The sequence below is a fragment of the Chanos chanos genome, chromosome 1 (genome assembly GCF_902362185.1).
Source record: "Chanos chanos chromosome 1, fChaCha1.1, whole genome shotgun sequence".
Classification (NCBI taxonomy): Eukaryota; Metazoa; Chordata; class Actinopteri; order Gonorynchiformes; family Chanidae; genus Chanos; species Chanos chanos.
Genome location: NC_044495.1, coordinates 41,567,833 through 41,592,870, shown reverse-complemented (window position 1 = coordinate 41,592,870; position 25,038 = coordinate 41,567,833). Strand labels below are relative to the sequence as shown.

The 25,038-nt window shown below is 42.9% G+C and overlaps 2 protein-coding genes across 2 annotated transcripts; one reads left to right on the top strand and one right to left on the bottom strand.

Annotated features, from left to right (window-relative positions):
* Positions 1-237: 237 nt before the first annotated feature.
* On the bottom strand, positions 238-10,409 carry LOC115820977 (cell division control protein 42 homolog). Its single transcript, XM_030784709.1, has 5 exons — positions 10,305-10,409; positions 6,329-6,401; positions 4,806-4,915; positions 4,001-4,198; positions 238-765 (listed from the first exon to the last, which is right to left on the bottom strand). Exons 1-5 carry the CDS (start codon positions 10,407-10,409, stop codon positions 676-678), a joined length of 576 nt encoding a protein of 191 aa, XP_030640569.1. The 3' UTR covers positions 238-675.
* A 6,171-nt stretch (positions 10,410-16,580) lies between these two features.
* LOC115820781 (gamma-enolase) lies at positions 16,581-23,532 on the top strand. Its single transcript, XM_030784456.1, has 12 exons — positions 16,581-16,639; positions 16,713-16,798; positions 17,689-17,784; positions 18,068-18,126; positions 19,236-19,305; positions 19,779-19,912; positions 20,350-20,572; positions 20,887-21,084; positions 21,181-21,382; positions 21,996-22,104; positions 22,473-22,531; positions 23,463-23,532. Exons 1-12 carry the CDS (start codon positions 16,581-16,583, stop codon positions 23,530-23,532), a joined length of 1,365 nt encoding a protein of 454 aa, XP_030640316.1.
* Positions 23,533-25,038: the final 1,506 nt, after the last annotated feature.

Sequence of the window (25,038 nt, the reverse complement as noted above, 5' to 3'; positions counted from 1 at the left end):
ATAAAACTTAAAAAAAGTACAGCATTTAAAACATAATTATACACTACAATGCTTTAGAGCAAAGGAATTGAGAAACGCCATTCACTGACTTGCCTGTCGGAAGCAGTATACTGAGGTAAAAGAGGCACTTGGGATTTTCAGTTCTGTGGCAGAAACCAAAAGACCCCCCCCCCCCAAAAAATAATAATTAAAAAAAAAAAAAAAAGAAAAAAAGGGGGGAGGGGGGGGTGGGGTCAATTTTTTGATCTGTAGTTGTCCCAATAACAGACGGACAGCAGACAGAAAAACTATGCATGCATGCTAGCATTACTCACTCCCAACTAGCCATGTCTGTATTAGTTACAGCAACCAATTAAAACTCAGCAGTCACGCTCATTTGGCTAGATCGCTGGGTCTTTTTTAAGGCTTTAAAGGGTTAATAAGCTCTCCACCCCGCCCCTTTTCTTTCCTAAGTCTAGTTTGATGAGAGATGAGTTGTTTAACAATGAGGAGATGAATGGGCTGTTACCACACAAACAATCCAGTCTCTTATTTAAATTAGTAAAGGCACTGCACACATGAGCAGGTTGAAATCTCTTCTTCTCTGTCTGTCCGTCTGTCTTGTTCCTTTTTTTTTTCCAACTTAAACCACCTCTGCAATGGTCCATGCTCTTTCACACATCTCTCTCTCTCTTTCTATAAAAGAATGCAGCGTTTCTTGGATTTGGTTTCTGGGGGCTCCAGAGCAGCCAAAATAGCCTCATCAAAGACATTCTTCAGACCCCTCTGTGATGGACAGGGAGAAGGGGAGAGAGAGAGAGAGAGAGAGAAGGGGGGGGGGGCAAAGGGAGAGGGAAACATTATGATGTAGTCATAAGTGAGATAAACAGAACAGTGTTTTATGAGAACAAGGGAGCATTTCGCAAAGTTATTTTACAACACTTTCCCCAAACATGCCACCAAATGGTCTGGACCGTCCCACACCACTTTTTTACTGGACAGTTCTGATGACACAACATGATTACTGGAATAATCTGACTCACTGATGGCCCTCTACTGAGTGTTCTCTGCAGATTAAATTTGAAATTTGGGCTCTGACTGGGAGCTTGGCTTTTCTGTACACCAGATTAAGACAAGGCTGATTATTGACTGATCATTCCACTATATCCTGAATTGTTCCCCTGCACCATTTCACAATTAACTGTTCCTTTGGGGCAATAACACACTGAGCTGTTCCATTAGTGTCATCATACACTGAACTAGGGCTCTACCCGACTCAGAATTTTGTCAGTCCAATCGGATTGGCTGTTCAATACGAAGATTCCACTATTCGTTCCTTTTTTTTTTTCCCATAAAGACTATCTGGCGATCAGAAAATCCACTGACATGAGTTTCAGTGATGATTTTGACCACATTAACATATTCAAATGCAACAGAGTCATGGGAACATATTTTTGAGCATTTAAAAATCAATAAAAGACAGCTGCATATGATGCAAGATTTGAATTGCGGCCTTTTTGAATTGCTGACATACCATGTCGGGCCACCACATAGATTTGTGGTAATAATGAAACAGGCAATGCGCATGTATTTCTGTTTAAATCAAGCTCTTATAGCATCATTTTTTTTACCTCACTTTAAACATTAAAAACAACATTTAGCCTAAATGAATAAACAAATGAAACAGTTCAAAATAAATTCACAGTATTGCCTGCTACGAAATAATAACTTCTCTTCATCAGGATAGGCTTATTAGGCTACTGTATTTCTCTTTCAACATAATAAATAAATCCTAAGTGTAAACGAATAAATAAATAAATTATACGTTTGCAGTTTAAGATTTGAAACCTTTAAGATGAAAAGGCAAACATTTGTCTCTTTTTCGATGGCCAACTATACCTGTTTCAATGGTTTGCCATATTCAATGTTGTTGAATGACAGCAAATTCTTGCATTCAGAGTTTGCATTTAACTTTGTTAGAGTTGTCCCTCAAAAGTTCAAAATGCTGCCATACTTTAGACTTCTTCTGAGACATGGTTTTAGCTAGCCTAGTTTACCAACCACTCCACCTCAGGTTTCAGCTTCTTTCATCAGTTAACCACCAGCGCATATTACGTGGATTTTTTTTTTTAGCAAGCACCAGCTGGCCCTATTAGAATATAAAAATATATTTGCAATGAGGAATTATTTATAATCCCTCATTGACATGTTATCGCTGTGCATTTTTGTAAGCTTCTATCCGTTTTACCCTGTTTTGTAATGTACACTGACTGAAAAAAAAAACAAAAACAAAAACAAAAACGACTGCTTAATTTGAAGAATCTCAGTCAACTGACGGGTCTCCGACAGACGATTCAACTCGTCGACTTTCAGGGGGCAGTCAGTGTATTCTGAGCTCTGCTTTTAAGACCATTACTCCCTGAGCTGTTCTCATAGGGTCATTATACACAGAACTGTTCTCATAGGGTCATTATTCACTGAGCTGTTCCCACGGGGCTGTTACACACTGAGCTGCTCCCCTTGGATCATTATACATTGAGCATTCCCTCTAGGCTCATTATTCACTAAACTGCCCCATTATGACGTTTCCACACTGAGCTGTTCACTAGGACTGTAAAAGAGCTGGCCAATACAGCCAACACATTTCAAAGAAGGAGCTGTATGCATACAAATAATAATTCAATTTACAGAGTGAGCCCGTATCAGCACTTCTTTCACAGTTCATTTCTCCTCTGTTTTCACCAGAATCACGCGATCTCTCAAAGTAAGCACAAGTGAGACATGGGTGTGTCCAGTCAGTTCATGTGACCAATCCTGTAAACCAATGAGCAATCAAGTTTAATGAATAAAAAGAAAAGACTCTCTGAACAGGTCTATCCCCAGGTAAAGGAATGTTAAAACAAGTTTTAAATGAACAGTCTCAAAACTGAAAATGAGGATTCCAAAACAATGCACACATGTTAAATAAATAAATAAATAAATAAATAAGTAAGTCAGGGGGACTCCTCAATAAAGCCTGCTGTAGACCAAGGACCAATGCTGTTCAATCAAGGTCAAAAGGTCACAAACTGAGCTGACCCAAGAAAAAAACCCGATGAGTCTGTTACTGAAGTATGTAACTGCATCTAGGGGTGTGCGATATGTATCGTCTATGACAATACCTTAATTGTTGTTTTAACAATGTGTGAGCTGACATTATCGAATATGTCACTTACTTTGCAAAAACCAATCAAAAACACGCTTTGAGAGTCCACCCATTCACTGCATCATATAGCCTAGTAGGATAGACTACTGCACATGTGCATTGAAAGTGCATGCAGCGTGCTAGTATAGGCGAACATGGTCACCGCACAACAAGTTAAGCTAGCTGCCTAAAAATGCATGACTTAAGTTAAAAATGAGTGAAAAAACAGCACCAGGAGACAAAATATAGACAACGCCAGCCTCGCAATCTCGTCGTTAAAATTAATTGCTAGACATGGATCATCCTCACTTGCATGGAGGTGGTTTGGCTTTGAAAAGGCTGATGTTGCTCAAAAGACTGCAGGCTGCAAACTATGTCAGAAATCGGTTGCTGTTAAAGACAGCTCGACAGCTAACTTGTTTCACTATCTGCTGTTTGATCTCAATAACACTTGCACTGGTGACTCAATGTTTTTGTATTGTGTATACCCGAGTGCTTCAGTTTTAAGTAAATAAATAAGTTTTCCTTAGATATGTTGTTTCTGTTAATATCATTAGTAAGCAACAATTAATATCTTATTAACAAGAGCGAGCTAGTACAATATAAGACTTTTTTGAAGGATGCAAAATATCGTCTACTTATCGTTATCGACAAAATCCCAGAAAATATCGGGATATCAATTTTTGTCAATATCACACACCTCTATCTGCATCTGTGCTAACCAAATTTAGGTTCCAGTCCAGTGCATCTACACACACTTTTCCCCTAAACTGGCTGAACCACAATTTGATGGGTGGAGCCTGTAAAGGATTCTGCTGTTTGAATGGTCAGGAGTACCTGTGTGAGGGCGGAGCATTCCACGTATTTGACAGCTCTTAGCTCTCGTGCCAGTTTCTCTCCGCTCTCGATTGACAGTGGGCGCTGTTTGTTCTTTGCCAGTTTCTCCACAGTGTTAATGTCATCTCTCAAGTCCACCTGCGTCCCAACCAAGAGGAAGGGTGTACGGGGACAGTGATGAGAGATTTCTGGCACCCACTATGACAGACAGACAGAGAGAGAGAGAGAGAGAGAGAGAGAGAGAGAGATGAGATTAAATTAGATGAGTGTTGGAGGTTTAAAGAAGCAGGCGAGAAGTGTGCAGAAATGAGGTGACAGGAAAGAAACCTGTATTTAGCCTCTGACTTGTCTTACAGACATAAACACAGCATCAAATGCCGTTGGTGACATGACAAAACATAAAGGGCTCCATGGATATTAATCTCCAGCTACCCAGATATTACACATGTTCAAAAACATAATGAGCGAACATGAACACACACACACTCTTGAACATAATGAGTCAGAAAATGACTGAGCTAAAACACATAATGAAAAACATACACCCCAAAAACAAAACACAGTCTGCCTTAGGAAAACATGAGTCAGTAAGTGACTAAGGCGGAGGCTTGAGACACTTGGAGGAACGGTGACTAAACCTGAATATTTCAAACAAAAGATGCAAATGTAAGCATCTTCCAAATAATTTCTTAGTTTCAAATTTAATCATACAGGGTCTCATTACCTCTTCCTGTTTATTCCCATTGTTCAAACAAACCAAACACAGGACACACAGGTGTTTGAAAAAACATTTCCGCTTACTAACCTTCTCCCTGACATTTTCGAACGATGAGGGGGAAACAACGGAGAAACACACCAGGAAGACATCAGTCTGAGGGTAACTGAGTGGCCGCAACCTGTCATAGTCTTCCTGACCTGGAAAGAGAGAGAGAGAGAGAGAGAGAGAGAGAGAGAGATCAGCTCTTCAGGTTTTAAAGCAGTCTCTCAGTCTCTCAAAACACACACATGCACACAGACCCCACTGAGCCTCCAAATCAAGAGCCTGGTCATTACTCGACAACATGAACCTGAAAAAACCCGGAATGGTCCTCAGCATCGGGGAGTCGGACTGGAAAATGGACTGTCTTTGAAGACGCTTCCACAGAACCCAGACAAAATAGAGACAAACATTTCAAGTTGAAAGTTCTTCACTGCAGGAAAGAAAATCCTTCCCTTTTACATCCCTACCCTAAAAAAAAGAGAGATTCTCTCCCATGGAGCAAGGACGTTGTTCAATCTAATCAGCAGCCTAGCGTAAAACACAAGCATATTCTATTGACGGTTACCATAATAAAACACTTCATTAACAGTGAGCAGGGCAGATTAGGCCCATTGATAATCTGTAGAGTTTAACACTGCATATACGTAAAAGAGTTTCAAAGAAATGAAAACACTCTGAATCACCATCAGTGCCAGTTAGCCTTACTGACGTCAAGCATCAACAATGTCCCACCTTACCATCTGCTCACACATACACTTAATGCATATTCCTGTTAAACTCTTAACGCTGGATATTGAACGGCGAAGCTGCAAGTTAAAGGTAAACAACTGCAAGTCTGAGTTAAATAACTCCTGCTCACAGTTTGTCTGCCGTCACACAGCGCTTTGGCAAAGAAAAAAGTGCAGCGCCTTTGGGCATGGTTTTTAAAAAACTCTCTGCCTGCCTTGTTACTGCATCAGCTAAACCAGCAGTTCCAAGCTCCAGTCCTGGGGCATTGTACCACAGTAAAATGATCTTTTCTTTACCCCAGCACCATCACACCTCCGTCAGCTTATCCACTAACAGCCCAGCCTTTGGCTTCTCCAGTCAGGCGTGCTGGTTCCAAAAATTAACTGAAGACTTTAGTCTAGTCCAGTGGGTCCCCAGGACAAGAGTTGAGAAACACTAGACTGCATGACTGCGCAAATGCTGATGTCAGAAAAACGTTCGATATGAGAGAAGTCAAAGCAATGTCCTAGTCTGTCTACTGCTCGACAGGCATTTCGCTTTCATTTCACTTTCATGTTAAAACATGAATCTGCAACTGTATCTGAGTGATATCGTAACCCTAAACTAAACCTACAAATAAAAAACATGTAGTTCTCCTAAACTCTTTTAAGCCAGTTAATGATTCCTTGCCTATATGTTATTATTAATAATGTAAGTCAGTGTATGTGTGTTGTGTGTTGTGTGTGTGTGTGCGTGCGCATGTGCGTATGTGTGACATGTGACAGTAGTTCAATCATTCAGATGCTAACGTTAAAATTCCTGTGAAGCGAGAGAAAGGGAAAAGAATTTTGCCTTTTTACCTGCAGTGTCAAACAAGCCCAGAGTGTATGGCTCTCCTCCAATCATCACCGTCACGGCATAATTATCAAATACCTGAGAGAGAGAGAGAGAGAGAGAGAGAGGGAAAACAAAAGAACAGCAAGGGTAGTGCGTGTGTGTGAGAGAGGTAGATATTCAATCCACTGTAGCCCACTCATTCTCAGAGGGGGAGCCAGAGGGCCAGACAACCATGCTGAGTTGTTAGTTGTGTCAGAGCTTCAATGGTGGAAGAGTATTAGGCCCCAAATCCTCTCTTTCAATGTCCTGCTCTTTTTTTTTTGTTTTGTATCATGTTTTCACCACCATTTTATGGTCTTCCATAGGGCAACTGGTTTCTCCTCATTCCAGAACTTTCCTGAATACGATACCTACAACCAAGGCCTTCTCACTCGCTTTCTCACAGCAGCACACTGGGCTTAAGTTCACCAGGACTCAGATTCATCAGAAACGTTCAGTATAAGACTATAGAGCCCTAAAGAGCATAAACACACGTAAAAGTCAAAGTGAAACACAGCTAAAAATGCTTAACACAGGACCCCGGCTGCTTTACAAAACCCCGCAGCATACAACACAGTTCTCTCTTTCCATAAGAACATATCATCTGTCCATATTCTTCATTCTCTTTGTTATCAGCACACTGCTCAACTGGACCTGACTCATAAGATTTCTCAAACAGAACATGTGGGACTTAGAGATTTATCTGTGTCTCTCCCCCAGATGCCTCTGAGTTTGAGAAACAGTCACTGTAGTCACTCATTCAGTCAACGTGGACAGATATTTTATGAGCTTTAACTCCGCTTGTATCTGTGTTTATGATTTCCTAACCCCTATACTGTCTGATACTCCAGGACACACTTTTTCACCTCCCCTGGATAAACTCTGAACTACTAATCAGAAACTTCCAGTAAAAAGATTTCACGGATCTTTCTATTAACGGCACACCACAACCATCCCCCAATAAGCAAGGTTTTAAACGGGACAATAATTCTATATTAAGATATATGTGGGCATGCGTAGAAGGAAGAACTGGAGAGATAAGCTTCCATTTGAATGTATGGAATTATACTTCCCTTTCTGGAATTCCAGCGCCTCTCCATGCCACTCCTTTTTCCACTGCCCCTTTATTTACATGTTTGTTGTTTGAGTGAAAAGTAGGCTAACGCTGTTAGCGTGTCAACAGACTTTTTAAATGCTTAAAATATTTTCCCCCCAATGTTTCGATTTTTCTGTCGCTTGTTTTGGAATCAGATTATTTCCAAACTGCAACACCTCCCTAATGAGGACACTATCTCCTTCATTTCCACTTGGGCCCTAATAAAACAGCTTAAGAAACATGTAACTGGGTCAGTGTGTATACAGGCTCAGAGACTGCTGTTCTCAGGTCAGTGGGAAGACCAACTCTAATCTAGTTGTACTCAGGTCAGTGAGAACCCAGGCCCTGATATGGCGCTACTCAGGTCAGTGAGAACCCAGGCTCTGATATAGCTGTACTCAGGTCAGTGAGAACCCAGGCCCTGATATAGCTGTACCCAGGTCAGTAAGAACACAGGCCCTGATATAGCTGTAATCAGGTCAGTGAGAACACAGGCCCTGATATAGCTGTACTCAGGTCAGTAAGAACACAGGCCCTGATATAGCTGTACTCAGGTCAGTAAGAACACAGGCCCTGATATAGCTGTACTCAGGTCAGTAAGAACACAGGCCCTGATATAGCTGTACTCAGGTTGGTGCAAATACAGGTTCTGGAACTGGTGTAAGAATATAAGAACTTGATGATATTATTGGAATGTGTTATGGTAGTTCATATATTATTTTATTTACTCATGCTTATTTGACTCTAAAATGAGCAAAACCCGAGAATTACACATTTACAACAATGGAAATAATTATTCTTCAACTCACACTTATGTTCAAAACACAATGAAGAGCAAAGTCGTTAAAAAAACAAAATACCCAGATATTCCACGTAAGCCGTGAAAAGTTTGTTTACGATACCCGAGAGAGAGAGAATCCAGGGTGTGGTAATATCATGAGCTTTCCTTTAAACATTTTTGACCCATTCATGGGTTAAACAAGGTATAATAACAAGGTTTTAATTAAAGTCTTTATCTTCAAAATCATCCAGAGTTTCATGGAAGCAAAACATCCCGTCAGCCGGAACAAGCTGTCCTGTCTCAAACCATATGGGCCAAGTGCTGCACTTTCTTTTTTCTTTAAATCTATATATTGTAAACAAACAAACATCTAAGGTGTTGTTTGCTGTCCACTCCCAAACAAATTACAACTATAAACAATTATTAAAAAGTTGGGGGGAGGGGGGATTACTATAATACCATGACATATTCTGAAAGAGTGCAGTGGTAATGATATTCTAAAGTTCCTGTACTAAGATCATTAAAAACACAGGTACTGACGCGCTCAGGTGAGGGACTGAGCTCTGGCGGTTTAACACTGCTGTACTCAGAGCAGTGAGACTACATCTACTGATGTAGGCTACTCAGTGAGAGACTGGGCTCTGATACTTCCATGCTGCTGTTCTCAGGTAAGTGAGAAAGCAGGTTCTCACTGAGCAGTTTTATGTGCTGTGATTTATTTTCTGTGATGACCCCTGCCCCTCAGGCCACATGATGCTTTAAAAACATGCCAGCACAGCGCTGAATTAGACTCCACTGTGACTGACACATAAAGCCAATCTGGGGCCCAACACTGCAACCTGACCACTGAAGGCTGGCGTGCTTTTGTGTATGACAGGCAAGACAGTTTTACAGCTGGATATTTCCCCATCCCAGGCATTTCCACAGTCAAACACCCTAACTACAACAGCTCATTTCCACAGAACTTCACAACTGCAACAGGTTCTTTCCTCGAACAATGCAGATCTTGAATCAATTCTTCAAACTAGCCCCCATTCCATAAACTTCACCCAAACGCATCCTGGTTCCCCTGCTATACACTTCATCCCAAACACATCTTAGTTCCTGTGCTATACGCTTCATCCCAAACGCATCCTAGTTCCTGTGCTATACGCTTCATCCCAAACGCATCCTAGTTCCTGTGCTATACGCTTCATCCCAAACGCATCCTAGTTCCTGTGCTATACACTCTACCCCAAACCTGCTCTAGTCCCTATTCTACATGCTTTACACTAAACATGTTTTAAACCCCATTCCACACATTTTACCTGTGAAAACCTGCTAAACTCTAGCTCTCAGCTATATTCCCCAACATTCCAAGTATGTCACTCAAGCACTGTATTTACGGTCTTTACGGTCATTTAAAGGTTCACAGTTTACCCCAGAGAGAGAGGAAGGGAGAGGGAGAGTGTGAGTGAGAGAGAGAGAGAGAGAGAAAGAGAGAGAGGGAGAGAGACTGCCCGAGGGTTCGCATGCTGGAAACTTAAGATTGCAAAATGAGCTGAGTGACAGAGAAGCCTGTCAGCGTTCTCAGTGTCTGATCATACACCGCAGTGAGCCAATCAGAGCTCTCGTTCTCTGATGACAGACTGTACCCAGGCTGAACGGGGGTACTGCAACCGAGCTCTTGCTCCCAGACAACAGTCCCCACCTAAAACACAGCACGTAGGCTCTGCAAGCTCTCCACATAAGCCCAGAGACAGGTCAGGACATGGAGAAGGGTGAGGCCTCCTTAACACCACCTTCAAACGCAGCCATGCACATGTGGAGACACATAGAGGTCTCAGCTCAAATCAAAGTAACTCTGCCACAAACGGCAGTTATCTCTCTGCCAAGCATGTAGAAAAACAGTATCCTCAGGACTATTATTGTCTCCACAATACCAAACAAACCATCCCTTCCGGCCCAGGCACGTAGCGCCTCGTTTCTGTTCAGCCCCCCCCCCCCACCCTCGCTTTAAATTCTCCTTCTGTCAGCTTTTCCACTGAGATATCTCCTTCCTCTTCTCATCCCTCCCCCACTAACATGCCTGTCACTCACTCACCGTGGGTACATATTCTGAGGGAAACTTATTGGTGGTGTAGGAGATCAAGAGACAGGTCTTTCCCACAGCACCATCACCAACCACCACACACTTTATGGTCTGCATCTGAAAGGGACAGGAAACAGAGAGAGAGAGAGAGTAAGAGACAGAGAAAGAGAGTAATAAGCACAACACTTTTGACAGTGTTCGTTACAGAATGATGTATTGTACTAAACATTGGTAAGAATGCCATGTGTTTTCGTGGCACAAGGGCAGACAATAGGCTGTTAGACTCCCCCAACAGGGCTGGCAGTGTTGTGGAGAGTTTCTGCTACAGGCCCCAGGCCCTGTGACTAGTAAGACCATTAACAAATCACATACCTGAAAACCTAAACAGATTAGAACACAATAAACCCTTACATTTACACAACTGTTGTCAATCAAGGTGCTTACAGGAAAAACTGGGACTGTCATTATTGCACACATAAGTTCACATAGTCAGGCATCTCTCAATGTCACGGTCATGAACCTCAGGTTTGTAAAAGAACGCAAAAACAAGATCTGATATTCTAGCTATTGACAGTCTGCAGGTGATGTAGGCGATAGTGCGCTGATAGTACTGACAGGGTTGACGACACGGTAACAACACGGTTGACTGGCAGCTACGACTGGACGAGGTAAGTGAACACGACCAGTCGCCAGGAAGATGAAAAGCATTCCCGACACGAATGACACCCAACCTGTCACTTCCGCATACAGAGTTAGCTATCACAGCTATATCGGAACGGCTAAAGAAATAGATGAGCTACGACATGAAGCGAAACAACGAAGAAATTCGGTGACTGGTGTTTAAAACCTGTTGACAGCGATGGTGATGTGAAAACCCCTTTTAGGGAACACTGCTGGACAATTACTTAGCCAATGACATGTCATTTTCAAAAGTTAGTCTAGCAAATCATTCAAGTGATAGCCGAAGTGTTCTCAAACCGGCTGCTTCTCTTTTTATTTCAGTAAAAATATTCTTCCCCCCTTGTGGCTGATAAACAAATTCGTAAACCCCCGCCAAACAAAACTGTTTAAACGACTATTACTGCCGGTCTTAGATGTTTGATGTAAACGAGATAGTACAGGTAAGACTAATATCAGAGTGAAAGTGAATCTGGTCAGCTAGTAAAGTAAGTTAGCCAGTACTGAAACTCAAACAAGTTCCGTATATTTGTCGAAAAACTTTGTAACTATCAGAATCTTATTTATATCACTGTATACCACTATTGTAATGGGTTTTGTCATCATCGCTCTTTGAAAGTTAAGTTGGTTAGCTAATTAGCTCACCTAGCAGATCAGGTTAGCGACACAGTTAGTGTATATTATGATAATTTTGAAATCAGCATGACATGAACGAATGAAAAAGATATTATATTAAAGACAATGGAATTGTATATTTTTAATTCTACATGAAATTGTACGACAAATTGTATTTGGAAACGCTGATAAATGACTCACCTTGTATCACGTCCCAGCACTGGCGTTGCGGTTAACATCCGGGTGTGATCGGTGGAGCTCTTTACTGAGGACGGGGCGTGTTAAACGCGAAACCCAACCCCTGAACACGCAACAACTATCGCCAATATTTATCATTTAAAATGTCATGTGTCGCACTTCGTAATCCTAAGCATTGTTAATGTGTTTGTTTCTCTGTATTTAAAACGGACAAACGAAAGGACGTACACCTGTCCTTCTCTAAAACAAAACTGCCTGTGTATATACCAAGCGCACACATGTCAGTGTGCGTGTGCGTGTGCGTGTGTGTGTGGGTTGACCTAGGGGGTGTAATAGTGGTCTCAGAACATACAATCTGTTGTCCAGCATACCAGATGTGTTCACACATGTCCTCGCGTTGAAAGCATGCCAGGACAAGGTGAAACTGGTCACTGTCTGTTGTCATTAAAACGACATGCTTTTAGGTGGAAAATGAAAGAGAAGGCACCGTCAAGTCCCGCCGTTCCACTACGGCGCAAATAAAACAAGTATATCCAAGGTCCAACAATACTGAGCCTTGGTTGGTTCTGACATCTGCGTATTTGCATATCATGAATATTCACTTTCTCCTTGCCACGCTGTTGGCTACTGATATCGAATAATATAAGGAAACAAATGTCAAAACTCTTGGAGATTTGTTAAAGCTGTTCCTGGAACCGAAAAGACAGAAATAGAATATCCACTGATGTTTGTGCTGCAATGGCAGGGAATTATTCATGCATTCAAATTGTATGGGACTGTGGTTAAGACTGGACCATAGGGTCCATAACACTGAAGTAGCCACGCCTCCTTGGCTGATAGCTGATCAATCACATCCACGAACCAAGAGTCTGGTCTCATCAACAAATATTTTACCTCTGTGCTGCTAGCAGAATCTGCTCACTCTCACTCATTCATAAACACACACATGCACAAACGCACGCACCCACACACACAGTGTATAGACAGATTTCTGTTCTGCAGGGATAGACTGGCGTTCCTCTATGTTGTATTTCCTGTCTCTACTGTCTGTACCATCTCTACTTTCCTCACTCCCTACATCTGAGTGAGGTTTCACATCCGGGCCCTCTTTGGCTTTATCAGCGCAGTTTATCAGACATAACTGCATTATGAACTGTATTGTAAACACTGTGAGGGAAAGCTCCAACAAACCATTAGAGTCAATTAGTTGATTTAAAGACTAAACTGTCTGTGAGCTGGTGAACTAGAGCAGAGATGCGTATCTGGATTTAGGGGCGTCATCCAACGGCTCTTTGCATTTACGAAGTCAGACAGGAGCCCAGCGGTCCTGTCAGTCATCTGTGACCAAAATACCAACAGTGTATCATGCCCATCAGTTCCTGCATGAGAGCAGCGCAGCGAGCTGATTGGCCAGAAGGCATGTGAACTGTTCAGTGGACGGCATTCTGAACAGAGAGCAGACGGTCAGCTTTCTCAAGACTTAACACAATAAATCAATGGAATTCTTTCCCTCTCTCTCACCCCTTCTCTCTCACTATCTATCTATGTATCTGTCTATCTATCTATCTATCTATCTATCTATCTATCTATCTATCTATCTATCTTTATCTCTTTGTCAAGGGCAATGCAGGCTCTGCCTTTTCAAACAGTAATCTTGCTAATCCAGGCAGTCTTTAGATTATAGATTATCTCTCACCTCTCTGTACATACCTTTTTTTTCCAACACACACACACACACACACACACGCACGCGCACACACAAATAAAAAGTGCTCCTCAAATGTACTGAATACATATTTGAATATGGCTTCCAGAAGGCAAACTTACTAATAAAAATCAAGCACATAATGTAAACATACGTACTTAGGATCTGAAGTTGCTTTCTCACTAACTTTTAAAGACTTTAATGTAATTACTCTCTTTAAAAGTCTGTTATTTAGTTAATTCATTTATTTAATAATTTACATGATTGGTAAGAGCACGCCTCTCTTGGTTGTTGCTGAATTCCTTTTTCCTGACAATCCAGTTTCACTTCAGTTCTACACCCACAAGATTCCACCTCCAATTCAAATTACAAGAACCAAAATGACAACTATTAATTCTCAATGCAATTCAAAATGGGCCCCAGCACACACACACACACGCACGCACGCACACACAGACACACACAGTGACTGTGTACCTCTTCCCTTCTTCAGATCTGACTCCTACACACATCAGCGTGTTTCCACAGAAGTGAAGGAACTCAAATGACTCTTCTCTCTCTGGGCTGCTGTCTCATTACAGAGGGCAAGATGCTGTGTGTATTATGTCTGTGTGTGGGCTGATAAATGGAGAGTAATGATGCTGTCCAGTCAAGCTTTATAAAAGAGTAGCTGTGGACTATTGTGTGTGTGTGAGCGTGTGTGTGTGTGTAGTAGGGCTTGTGTGTGCCTGTGTGTTGCATCTCCAGCTCCTGCTGTGAGATGAGAGGATCCACTTTTCCACTGTGTCCCAACCCCTAGCCTATTTTTACCCCACATCCACAGCAAAACAGTCAGAACCCTATCTTTTTCTCGCCCCCCCCCCCCAAACCTCACGTCTCAACCTCTCCTCTCTCTCTCTCTCTCTCTCTCTCTCTCTCTCTCATTAATCAGTCCTCTTGACCTCCTCTCTCTCTGTCTCTCTCTCTCTCAACATCTTTCTCTGACTCATCCTTTCATCCCCTCCCTCTTCTGTCACACATCTCACCCCCCCACACACCCTCCTCTGATTTCCTCCTCTCTCTCTCTCTCTCTCTCTCTCTCTCTCTCTCTCTCTCTCTCTCTCTCTCTCTCTTTCTCTCTTCCCTGCTCTGCTTCTCTCTCCCTCTCTCTCACACTCTCTCTCTTTTTTTCTCTGTGTCTTTCCCTCTGCCTCTTCAGTGTTATCTGGCGTGCCTGACGAGACTATACACACGTGCGCACGGCAGGTAATAATAGGAAATTTTTCTCTCTCTCTCTCTCTCTCTCTCTCTCTCTATTTTTTTTAATTCTCTTTTCTCTTCTGTCTCTAGTGTTAGTGTGTTTTGTGATGCTTTGCTTTGGTCTCTGTTTGCTGGTATGGATTGTACGGGCAGCGTGTACTCTGTGTGCGTGTGGGTGTAGGTGATGGCTCGGTCTGCAGGCTGTTACAATAAAGGCATTAGTAAGCGTGGCAGCTCAACGCTGGCTCATTTTGTTTGGCTTTTATTGATTCTGCATATGTGTGTGTGTGTGTGTGTGTGTGAGAGAGAGAGAGAAGGAGAGAGAGAGAACAGTGATTGTATCTCCTTATATTTTCACTAGTCCCTCAGGTTATGTTTGATCATTCTTATGTCCATATGGTGCAAAGAGAGAGAGAGAGAGAGAGAGTATGTATTTATGGATAAAGGATTAACTGAGCTTAATGTGCCTTGAGTAATGTCTCTACTTTTGCCTGATTTGTCAGGAAACTCTCTGCTTTACCTAGGTTGATAGGAAATATGGTTTTATTTGTTTGTGTGTGTGTGTGTGTGTGTGTGTGTGTGTGTGAGAGAGAGAGAGAGAGAGAGAGAGAGAGAGAGAGAGACAGAAGGGAGGTGGCAATGGCACTATGTGCCAACATGTGTGTGAGACACTGCTTGTGTGTGTGTGTGTGTGTGTGTGTGTGTGTGTGTGTGTGTCAGCGTGGTTCCAATCTGTGCTCATTTCCTGTGAAAATTATCCTTCTGTTTCACTGTGTGTCGGAGGCTGCGGCTCAACTCCTTCTTTTGCCTCCTCCTCCTCCTTCTCTCTCCCTCTGTTTCACAGTCTCTCTTTTCCTCGGCCAAAAGGAGGTTAAATAATTTATCTTTCTCTCCTCATCACTGCTTTCTCTGCGCTACCCACTCCACCCAACCCCTCATCCCTCTCACCCTCCCTCTCTCTCTCTCTCTCTCTCTCTCTCTCTCCCTCCCTCCCTATCTCTCCCTCTCTCTCTCTCTCTCTCTCTCTCTCTCTTTCTCTCTCTCTCTGTTGTTTTTGCCGGCAGTGGAGTGCTGCAGTCTCCCATAGGTACAGTGTAAGAATGTATCCAGTGTGTTACGTAATGCATAACTACATTCATAACTGAACAGACATATAGGGTTGCATTAGGACAAGCTTTCATTTTTACTATAGAAACATAATATTTTCTGTCTGGTACTTCACAGCCCCATAGATTATGACATTAATTCAATGTTTGGATCATTTCGTAGATCAGTTTGTCTTGTTTTATAGACCTGAAAGACTGCTGTATTTTTAACCATTTTAGAGTGATGTACCACTGAAATGTTCAAATCTAGGTTTTAGTCGTAGTTTGAGGCTTTGCAACAACATTTAATTTTTAAGTTTTATGTGTAAGTTGTTGCCTGATTGAAATATTGCTGAATTGCTGGTTCGTTTTAAATGACACTCTGGTATGTTCTCACACTGGAGCTGGTTCATTCCATGATACTTTTCATACAATTACTTTGCTGATAATGTGTGGCTGGGATGTACAGTTAGTGAAGTATTTAATGTCAGGAGAAGCCCGGAGAGCTGTGTATTTATCCTGTTCTCCCATTGGTCAAATCTCCATTTCCCTGTCCAGGGTAACACCCTATCAGTCCCCATGTTGTAACCGTAGCTCCATAGAATGTTGAGGGGAAAAAAGCAGACTCTGAACAGACAGAAACAGTGGGGCACTGAAGGCTGTATGGAGACCAGTCTTCTTCAAGCTCATCACAAGCATTTAGTTTTTAAATTACAAAGATAAGCTGATCCCAGATCAGCAGCGCTCTCGTCAGCACTCAGAATGCTGATGAGAGCACTCACTCACTCACTCACTCACTCACTCACTCACTCTCTGTCTGTCTGTCTGTCTGTCTGCCTGTCTGACTGTCTCTCTCTCTCTCTCTCTCTCTCTCTCTCTCTCTCTCTCTCTCTGTGACAGGATGTCCATAGTGAGCATCGTTGCCAGGGAGATCCTGGACTCCCGCGGAAACCCCACGGTGGAGGTGGACCTGAGGACGGAGAGAGGTAGTCAGTGCAGTGCTTGTTCAATCAGCTGCAGAGAGAGAGGGGGGAAAAAAACTCCCTGCAAGATCTGTTCTGTTTAGTAATGTCAGCACGTTTAACACTCTGCTGCTCTTACGTAAATTCACATTACCAGGATTTTTATTGTACAGTTCATAGAAAACTAAAGCATGGTCTTTCTACCTCCTCCTCACACACATACATACACACACGCACTCACACACGCAAGCACGCACGCACAGACTCACGCACGCACAAACACACACACACACACACACACACTGTGTATCTCTCTCACTTACACACACTCATGCACATAAATATACCCTCTACATCTCTTTCTCCCTTTCTCTCTCTCTCTCTCTCTCTATCTGGTACACAGACACAAGCATGCACACTCTGTGTATCTTTCTTTCTCTCTCTCTCACACACACACACATTCTGTATCTCTCTCACACAGAAATATACATGCTCTCTCTCTCTCTCTCTCTCTCTCTCTCTCTCTCTCTCACACACACACACACTCTCACATTCTTTCTCTCTCCCTCTCACTCTCTCTCACATACATATACAAACATGCACACTCTGTAACTCTTCGTCTTTCACACACACACGCACTCTATATCTCATTCTCCTCTCACTCTCTCTCTCTCTCTCTCTCTCTCTCTCTGTCTCACTCTCTCTCTCTCTCTCTCTGTCTCACTCTCTCTCTCTCTTTGTGTCTCTGTAACTCACTCTCTCTCTCTCTGTCTCACTCTCTCTCTCTCTCTTTGTGTCTCTGTAACTCACTCTCTCTCTCTCTCTGTCTCACTCTCTCTCTTTCTCTCTCTCTCTCTTTGTGTCTCTGTAACTCACTCTCTCTCTCTCTCTCTCTCTCTCGCTCTCTTTGATAGGGCTGTTCCGGGCTGCTGTGCCCAGTGGAGCGTCAACAGGAATCTATGAGGCTCTGGAGCTCAGGGATGGAGATAAGAGCCGCTACAAGGGCAAAGGTGAGAGGTCAAAAGGAGACAGACCTGAATGCGTCCCTCCCTGAGTGAACAGAACAAAGGCATGGGCCGAAGTCAAACAGATGGAGAGGAGACAGTGGAAGCATGATGATGATGATGATGATGATGATGCAAAGCAGCTGCTGAGTTATATATATATGCATCTCTCTCTCTCTCTCTCTCTCTCTCTCTCCCTGTCTGACTCTATGTCCTCTGTTTTCTTCTTTCTTTCTTCTTTCTATTTGTTTCTAAACTCATTTCTTCTCCTGTCCTCTCCTCTTCCCAGGTGTGCTCAAGGCTGTGGGTCACATTAATGACACTCTTGCACCTGCTCTTGTTGAGTCTGTAAGTGGAGACACTTCTTTGATTGGTCAGTTACTCAGGTTATGTCTGTGATATCACATTAGCACTGGTGTGTGTCGTGCCTGCCTATCACTCTTGGATCTTATTAACAGCTGTAAGTCATAATCATGTGGGCTAAGATACAGCATAGCATAGGAGTGTGTGTGTGTGTGTGTGTGTGTGTCTAAGAGAGAGACAGAGAGAAAGTGTGAAACACACAGAGAGAGAAAGAGAGAGAGAGAGAGAGAGAGAAAGAGTTTGTTCCAGGCTGCAATGAAAGCCTCATAAGGATTTGGGTGCAAGGACAGAGTTGTGTTTTATTACATTAGTTATGGTTCAGCTAGCAGAGCCACTGTGGTTGTTTGTGGTATTTAAAGAGAAAACTTGACTTGTGCTCTTTCTGTGGCTGATGCTGTGTCTGATCGCTGTTATCTCATCTCTTTAAAGAAAGGAATCATTTCACTTATTCTCTTTTCAATGGAACCCTAAACTCTATGCAATTTTGATAGAAAACTGTTATTACATATCTGCACTGACCATGACACTGGGAACCCTGCAACCAGCTGCCTCTATTTCAGACCTTTTCCATTTGTACTGTAGGATATCAGTATACATTTCCAAATACTTCATTCTCTGGTTTGTACACCATAGGTGATATGTTTCCATATGTTCCCAAAGGTTTTATTCTCCATTTTGTGAACTATAGGAAATTAGTGTATGTCTGTTTCAGTGCCTGTAGGAGATCAGTGTGTGTATCTGTTTCAGTACCTGTAGGGGATCAGTGTGTGTCTGTTTTGTGAGCCATAGGGGATCAGTGTATGTCTGTTTAACTGACTGTGTGAGATCAGTGTGTGTCTCTGTATCAGTACCTGAAGGGGACAAATGTATCTCTGTTTCAGTACCTGTTGAAGATCAGTGCATGTGCGTATGTGTCAGTACCACTAGAGGATCAGTGTGTGTCTGTTTCAGTAGCTTTGGGAGATCAGTGTTTGTGTGTTTCAGTACCTGTAGGAGATTAGTGCGTGTCTGTTTCAGTAACTGTAGGAGATCAGTGTGTCTGTCTGTTTCAGTACCTGTAGGGGATCAGTGTGTCTCTGTTTCATTGACTATAGGGGATCAGTGTTGTGGAGCAGGAGAAACTGGATAACATGATGATTGAGATGGATGGCACAGAAAACAAATGTAAGTTCTTGACTTCATCATAACTACAAGACCTATCATTCACTTGCACAGACTACACCTAACATATGTTTCCCTGCATGACCTGTATCAGTTAGCTCCCATGACCAGTGTCAGTTAGGTTACATGATCAGATGTCAGTTAGCCTTCATGATCTTTGTCATTTAGCTTGTATGACCTGTGACAGTTAGCCTAACTATACATCCTCAGGATCAATCAAACTGGGACAGTTTGTACACCATTAAACAATGTCATCCAAAACTGGCATAATAATCCATATCTGTCTCTTAAACTCTATTAAATAGATGACAACAAAAGAACCTAAGTCCGCTTATCCAGAATATTTCTCCTAGAACTAGTCCATAAATCTCTCTGGCAAACACCACTGTACAGACCAAAAGTCTCTATGTAATTTTTTAGAGAATAACAGTGTCACTAGGATGTTTCAGATTTATACTGTCTGTTCTGTAACATAGCTAAATTTGGCGCTAACGCTATCCTGGGCATCTCCTTGGCCATCTGTAAGGCTGGTGCAGCAGAAAAAGAAGTCCCTCTGTACCGTCACATTGCCGACCTGGCAGGAAACACAGAACTGGTGCTTCCAGTTCCTGTAAGACACCTGAGTCTTATACATGTCAAATCTGTGTGCAATTCTGTTTATTTATTAGCAAACTTTCTACCATTAATTAGCCTTTTGCTAAGTCAATGCTCATATTTACTACATACTTAGAAGATGACAGTAATATGTATGATACTCTTTTTTTTCTTTTTTTTAAAAATTAGAATGGCTTTTCATTTTTCATTCAGTTTTTCATTTGTCTTAATCCTTCCCTTCTATCTTCCTTTCTCCTTCTTCATCATTTACAGGAAAGGACAGTGATGAAAGATTCACCATTCTTGATCTGAAAGATTATAGCTGAGAGACGGATGAAAGTTTAAGGATGAAATTAAACTCTTCTCCATCATCCTTTTCATCCCTCTCTCTCTTTCTCTCTCTCTCTCTCTCTCTCGCTCCCTCTCTATTTCTCTGCTCCTGCTCTACATCAGGCCTTTAATGTGATCAACGGAGGTTCACATGCAGGAAACAAATTGGCCATGCAGGAGTTCATGGTACTTCCTGTGGGGGCGGAGTCATTCCGTGAGGCCTTGCGTGTGGGGGCAGAGCTCTATCAGACTCTGAAAGGCGTGATCAAAGACAAATATGGCCAGGACGCCACTAACGTGGGCGATGAGGGTGGCTTTGCTCCTAACATACTAGAAAACAGTGAAGGTGTGTGTTTGTGAGTATGAGTGTGAATCCAGCTGGAAAAACAAACAGATTAAGAAAATTTTTGTTTTTGTATATTTTTAGGTAGAGACCTGGTCCTATATGTCTGTACATGTTTCAGCCCCAACCTTTTAAAGCATGTTTTCATTTTTGAATACAAACTGGTGTGTGCGATGTGCGTGTGTTAGTGTGTGTGTGTGGGGTGACATGTTTTCACACAGTTGGTCATGCCCCATCAATCTCCCATAATTCCTGATTTGTTTTGGTTTTTCCTTCTGCATCTTATGCCTGTATCTCTCTCTCTCTTTCTCTCTCAGCTCTGGACTTGCTGAAGATAGCCATAGAGAAGGCTGGCTTTACAGATAAGGTGGTGATTGGCATGGATGTGGCTGCGTCTGAGTTTTACCGTGATGGAAAGTATGACCTGGACTTCAAATCTCCGCCCGACCCCGGCAGGCACATCAGCGCTGAGGAGCTGGCTGAAATCTACCAGGGCTTTGTCAATGACTACCCAGGTCTGTACAGACAGACAGACAGACAGACATCCCACGCACACTCTATAGCCTACTCCTAAATCCTCTCTCTCTCTCTCTCCCTGTGTGTGTGTGCAGTGGTGTCTATTGAAGACCCCTTTGATCAGGATGACTGGGAAGCCTGGTCTCGATTCACGGCCACTGTTGGGATCCAGGTTGTTGGGGACGACCTCACGGTGACGAACCCTTGGCGGATAGAGAAAGCCGCGGAGGAGCACGCTTGTAACTGCCTCCTGCTCAAAGTCAACCAGATCGGCTCTGTTACCGAGTCAATACAGGCGTGAGTGGCAGCTGTCAGTCATCTATGTACTGCTGTTATCTCAGCAGAACTAATCCTTCAGGCCAGCCATGAAAGCATTATTCTGTCTGTAAGGTGTAAAGTGTATCTTGTCTGTCTGTAAGGTGTAAAGTGTATCTTGTCTGTCTGTAAGGTGTAAAGTGTGTCTTGTCTGTCTGGCAGGTGTAAAGTGTGTCTTGTCTGTCTGTAAGGTATAAAGTGTGTCTTGTCTGTCTGGCAGGTGTAAAGTGTGTCTTGTCTGTCTGACAGGTGTAAAGTGTGTCTTGTCTGTCTGGCAGGTGTAAAGTGTGTCTTGTCTGTCTGGCAGGTGTAAAGTGTGTCTTGTCTGTCTGGCAGGTGTAAAGTGTGTCTTGTCTTTCTGGCAGGTGTAAAGTGTCTTGTCTGTCTGGCAGGTGTAAAGTGTGTCTTGTCTGTCTGGCAGGTGTAAAGTGTGTCTTGTCTGTCTGTAAGGTGTAAAGTGTATCTTGTCTGTCTGGCAGGTGTAAAGTGTGTCTTGTCTGTCTGACAGGTGTAAAGTGTGTCTTGTCTGTCTGGCAGGTGTAAAGTGTGTCTTGTCTGTCTGGCAGGTGTAAAGTGTGTCTTGTCTGTCTGTCAGGTGTAAACTGGCTCAGGCCAATGGCTGGGGAGTGATGGTGAGTCACCGCTCTGGAGAAACGGAGGACACATTCATTGCTGACCTGGTGGTGGGACTCTGCACTGGTCAGGTGTGTACACACACACACAAGATCACAGACAGATGTGTACACACACACACGTACACACGTACACACGAACGCGTGCACACACGCACACACACGCACACGCACACACACGCGCAGATGTGTACACACACACTTGCACACGCACATTTAATTTAGCCCACTTACATACCCACACACAATAAGAATTTAATGTTCAAAAATGTCTGAGCAGTGATTTGATTTGAAGGGTCTTGCAGGATATCTAAACAAAAACACAAAAATAACCGTTCAGTAAATTGTTGGATTTTAATGACAATAAAGAAAAAGAAAAAGAACAAAAGGTCCATAAATGTAACTCTCTCTCTCTTTCCCTGGCCCTGTCTCTTTCTCAGATTAAGACTGGAGCTCCATGCAGAAGTGAGCGTTTGGCCAAGTACAACCAGTTGATGAGGTCAGATATCTCTCTCTCTCTCTCTCTCTCTCTCTCTCTCTCTCTCTCTCTTCACCTCAGAATAAATCTGGACAGTTTCAGTGTGTTCAGTGTGTGTTTCCAGGTCAGGGTTTCAGTGTGTTCAGTGTGTGTTTCAGGGTTTCGGGAAGTGCCAATACAAATATCAAAAGACATTCAAAGTAGAAAAAAAAGCATTCACATAACCATAACCCAGTCACTAGCATGTAATCAATGTGAGTTTTGATAGGGAAATTCAGGTCTGCTGTTCTCCTTTCGTATTAGAGTCGAAAAGCAAGAACCCAAGGGAAGTAGATCTAAAAACAACCCTGGTGTCTGACACTGGTTCAGTGCTGCTACTATACACAGTGACAGCTGTGGAAGTGTCACACCATGACTGACAGCCAGTCATATCAGCCTGACTGCTGTGATCCAATAAGCATAATCCAGTCAGATTCTTAAATGAGCCAATGAGGGAGGGATTTGTGCCATGATCAAAGCAAAGGCAGAGCCTGGTCAGAGCTGAGCATGGTGTGTGTGTCAGCTCAGAATGTGTGTGTGTCCGTGGTGACCAGCAGAACACTCAGCTTTACTTATGGATGTCAGTTATTAGACTCTCTCTCTGTCTTTCCCTCTCTCTTTATCTCTCTCTCTCTGTCTTCTTCTATCTTTATCTCTCTCTGTATTTCTCTCTCTCTCTCTGTCTCTCCCTCATGCACACACACACACACACACACATACACACACACAGAATGTATCACTTTAGTTTTGTCTTTACATCGGTCCTGTACCACTATAGTCATCTCTTTTTCTCAACCCTATATCACTTTAGTTTGCCTTTTCTCTTTGTCTCTGTGACCCCTATATCATTTCTCTTCCACTCTCTCTCTCTTTCTCTGCCCAGTAACACTTATGTTATCTCTCTTTGTTTCAGGATTGAGGAGGAGTTGGGCGATCAAGCACGATTTGCTGGGCACAACTTCAGAAATCCCAGTGCCCTGTGAGCTTAGCACAGACACACATAACACACACACACGCACACACAAAACACACACACACACACACACACACACACACACACACACACATTTACCAACAATACAAGACAGACATCCAGACAGCCATATGAGCAGACAGAAAGACAGAAAGACAGATGGACAGTAGACAAAGCAGAAACATGAAGTATTTGCACTGAATGACTGACTAACTGAGCAGATCTGACAGTAGAGTGAGCACAAACTGAGTACAGAATGAGAGACTAGCTGAAAGGCAGTACCACTGCCCTGATGGCTGACACACAGACAAAGAGAGAGAGAGAGAGAGAGAGAGAGGGAGAGAGAGAGAGAGAGAGAGAGAGAGAGAGAGAGAGAAATAGGTTAGAATGACACTCTTCACAGGGTAAATAGGACAGACTGACATTATGCACATGACCTTAATGGGCAGACAGACAGACAGACAGACACATACATTTCACAGAATACATAATTTAGTGGGTGGCCTGGTTGCAGTGGCAAAGTGAGAAAAAGAAAGAATAGCTGATCTCACCACAATCCTCAACACACACACACACACACACACACACACACAAAGAGAGACTGCTATCTGACAGAAACAAGACCAGACACACATGCCCAGACACATCCCCCATCTCTCTCTCTCTCTCTCTCACTCTCTCTCTCTCTCTCTCTCTCGCACACACACACAGAGCACAGAGCCCTTTCAAGACCAACACAAAGACAGACCACACACAAAAACGAATACAAGGAGACACACTTATTGACGATCAAAGACCCTTACAGCCTGACAGAAATGCTTGGACACACACAAACACTGTCACACACATCCTCCGAGCGTGTACGCACACACACACACACACACACACGACTGCACTTTCTTTTTCCTTTTTTCCCCCTTTCCTCCTTCTTTTCATTCTCCATCACTGCTCCTGTCTCCCCTCTCTTGTTGTTTCTTTGTCTCTATCCCTCCCTCCCTCCCTCTCCTGCTGTTGCTATAACCGGAGATCTTTGCTTGCTCCTCCGTGCTTGGATTCCCAACCCTTAATTCCTGCTTGTTGGTTTTCTTTACCTGTAGAATCACTGTGGTTAAAAAAAAAAACAAGGAAAAACAATCAGCTGCCTGCCACAGAGTAACACAACAAAATAAAAACTGTCACTGTTTACGTCACCTTCTGGTGTTGATTGTGTCTCTGTATTACTAGGTTGGCCAGCTAGATTTTAACAGGGAAGACAAAGTGAGAGTTCTAGATTTGACTTAATTGCATTACCTTTTCTTTTCTTACCTGTTGGATCCCAGCTAGGTGCTTGACAGATACTCAAGTAGGTATACATCACACCTACACACAACCTATAAATACAACATACATCTGCTCCACAAAACCATTGTATTACCGCATGTAAGTCCCACTCACAACCACTACACATAATCTCAGTATTCCAGCTCTACAAACAATCACCACAGACAACACACACCTGTTATCCACAAGCACTACA

Bases quoted from the DNA above. Each gene is read 5' to 3' on its own strand.
- LOC115820977 (XM_030784709.1), bottom strand. From the start codon at position 10,409: ATGCAGACCATAAAGTGTGTGGTGGTTGGTGATGGTGCTGTGGGAAAG. The intron at 6,402-10,304 runs GTGAGTGAGTGA...TCTCTCTCTCAG, and splicing joins CCTCAGAATATGTACCCACG to GTATTTGATAATTATGCCGT. The intron at 766-4,000 runs GTACTCCTGACC...TGTCCATCACAG, and splicing joins AATGCTCCGCCCTCACACAG to AGGGGTCTGAAGAATGTCTT.
- LOC115820781 (XM_030784456.1), top strand. From the start codon at position 16,581: ATGAGAGCACTCACTCACTCACTCACTCACTCACTCACTCACTCTCTG. The intron at 16,640-16,712 runs GTCTGTCTGCCT...TCTCTGTGACAG, and splicing joins CACTCTCTGTCTGTCTGTCT to GATGTCCATAGTGAGCATCG. The intron at 20,573-20,886 runs GTGTGTGTTTGT...TTTCTCTCTCAG, and splicing joins CATACTAGAAAACAGTGAAG to CTCTGGACTTGCTGAAGATA.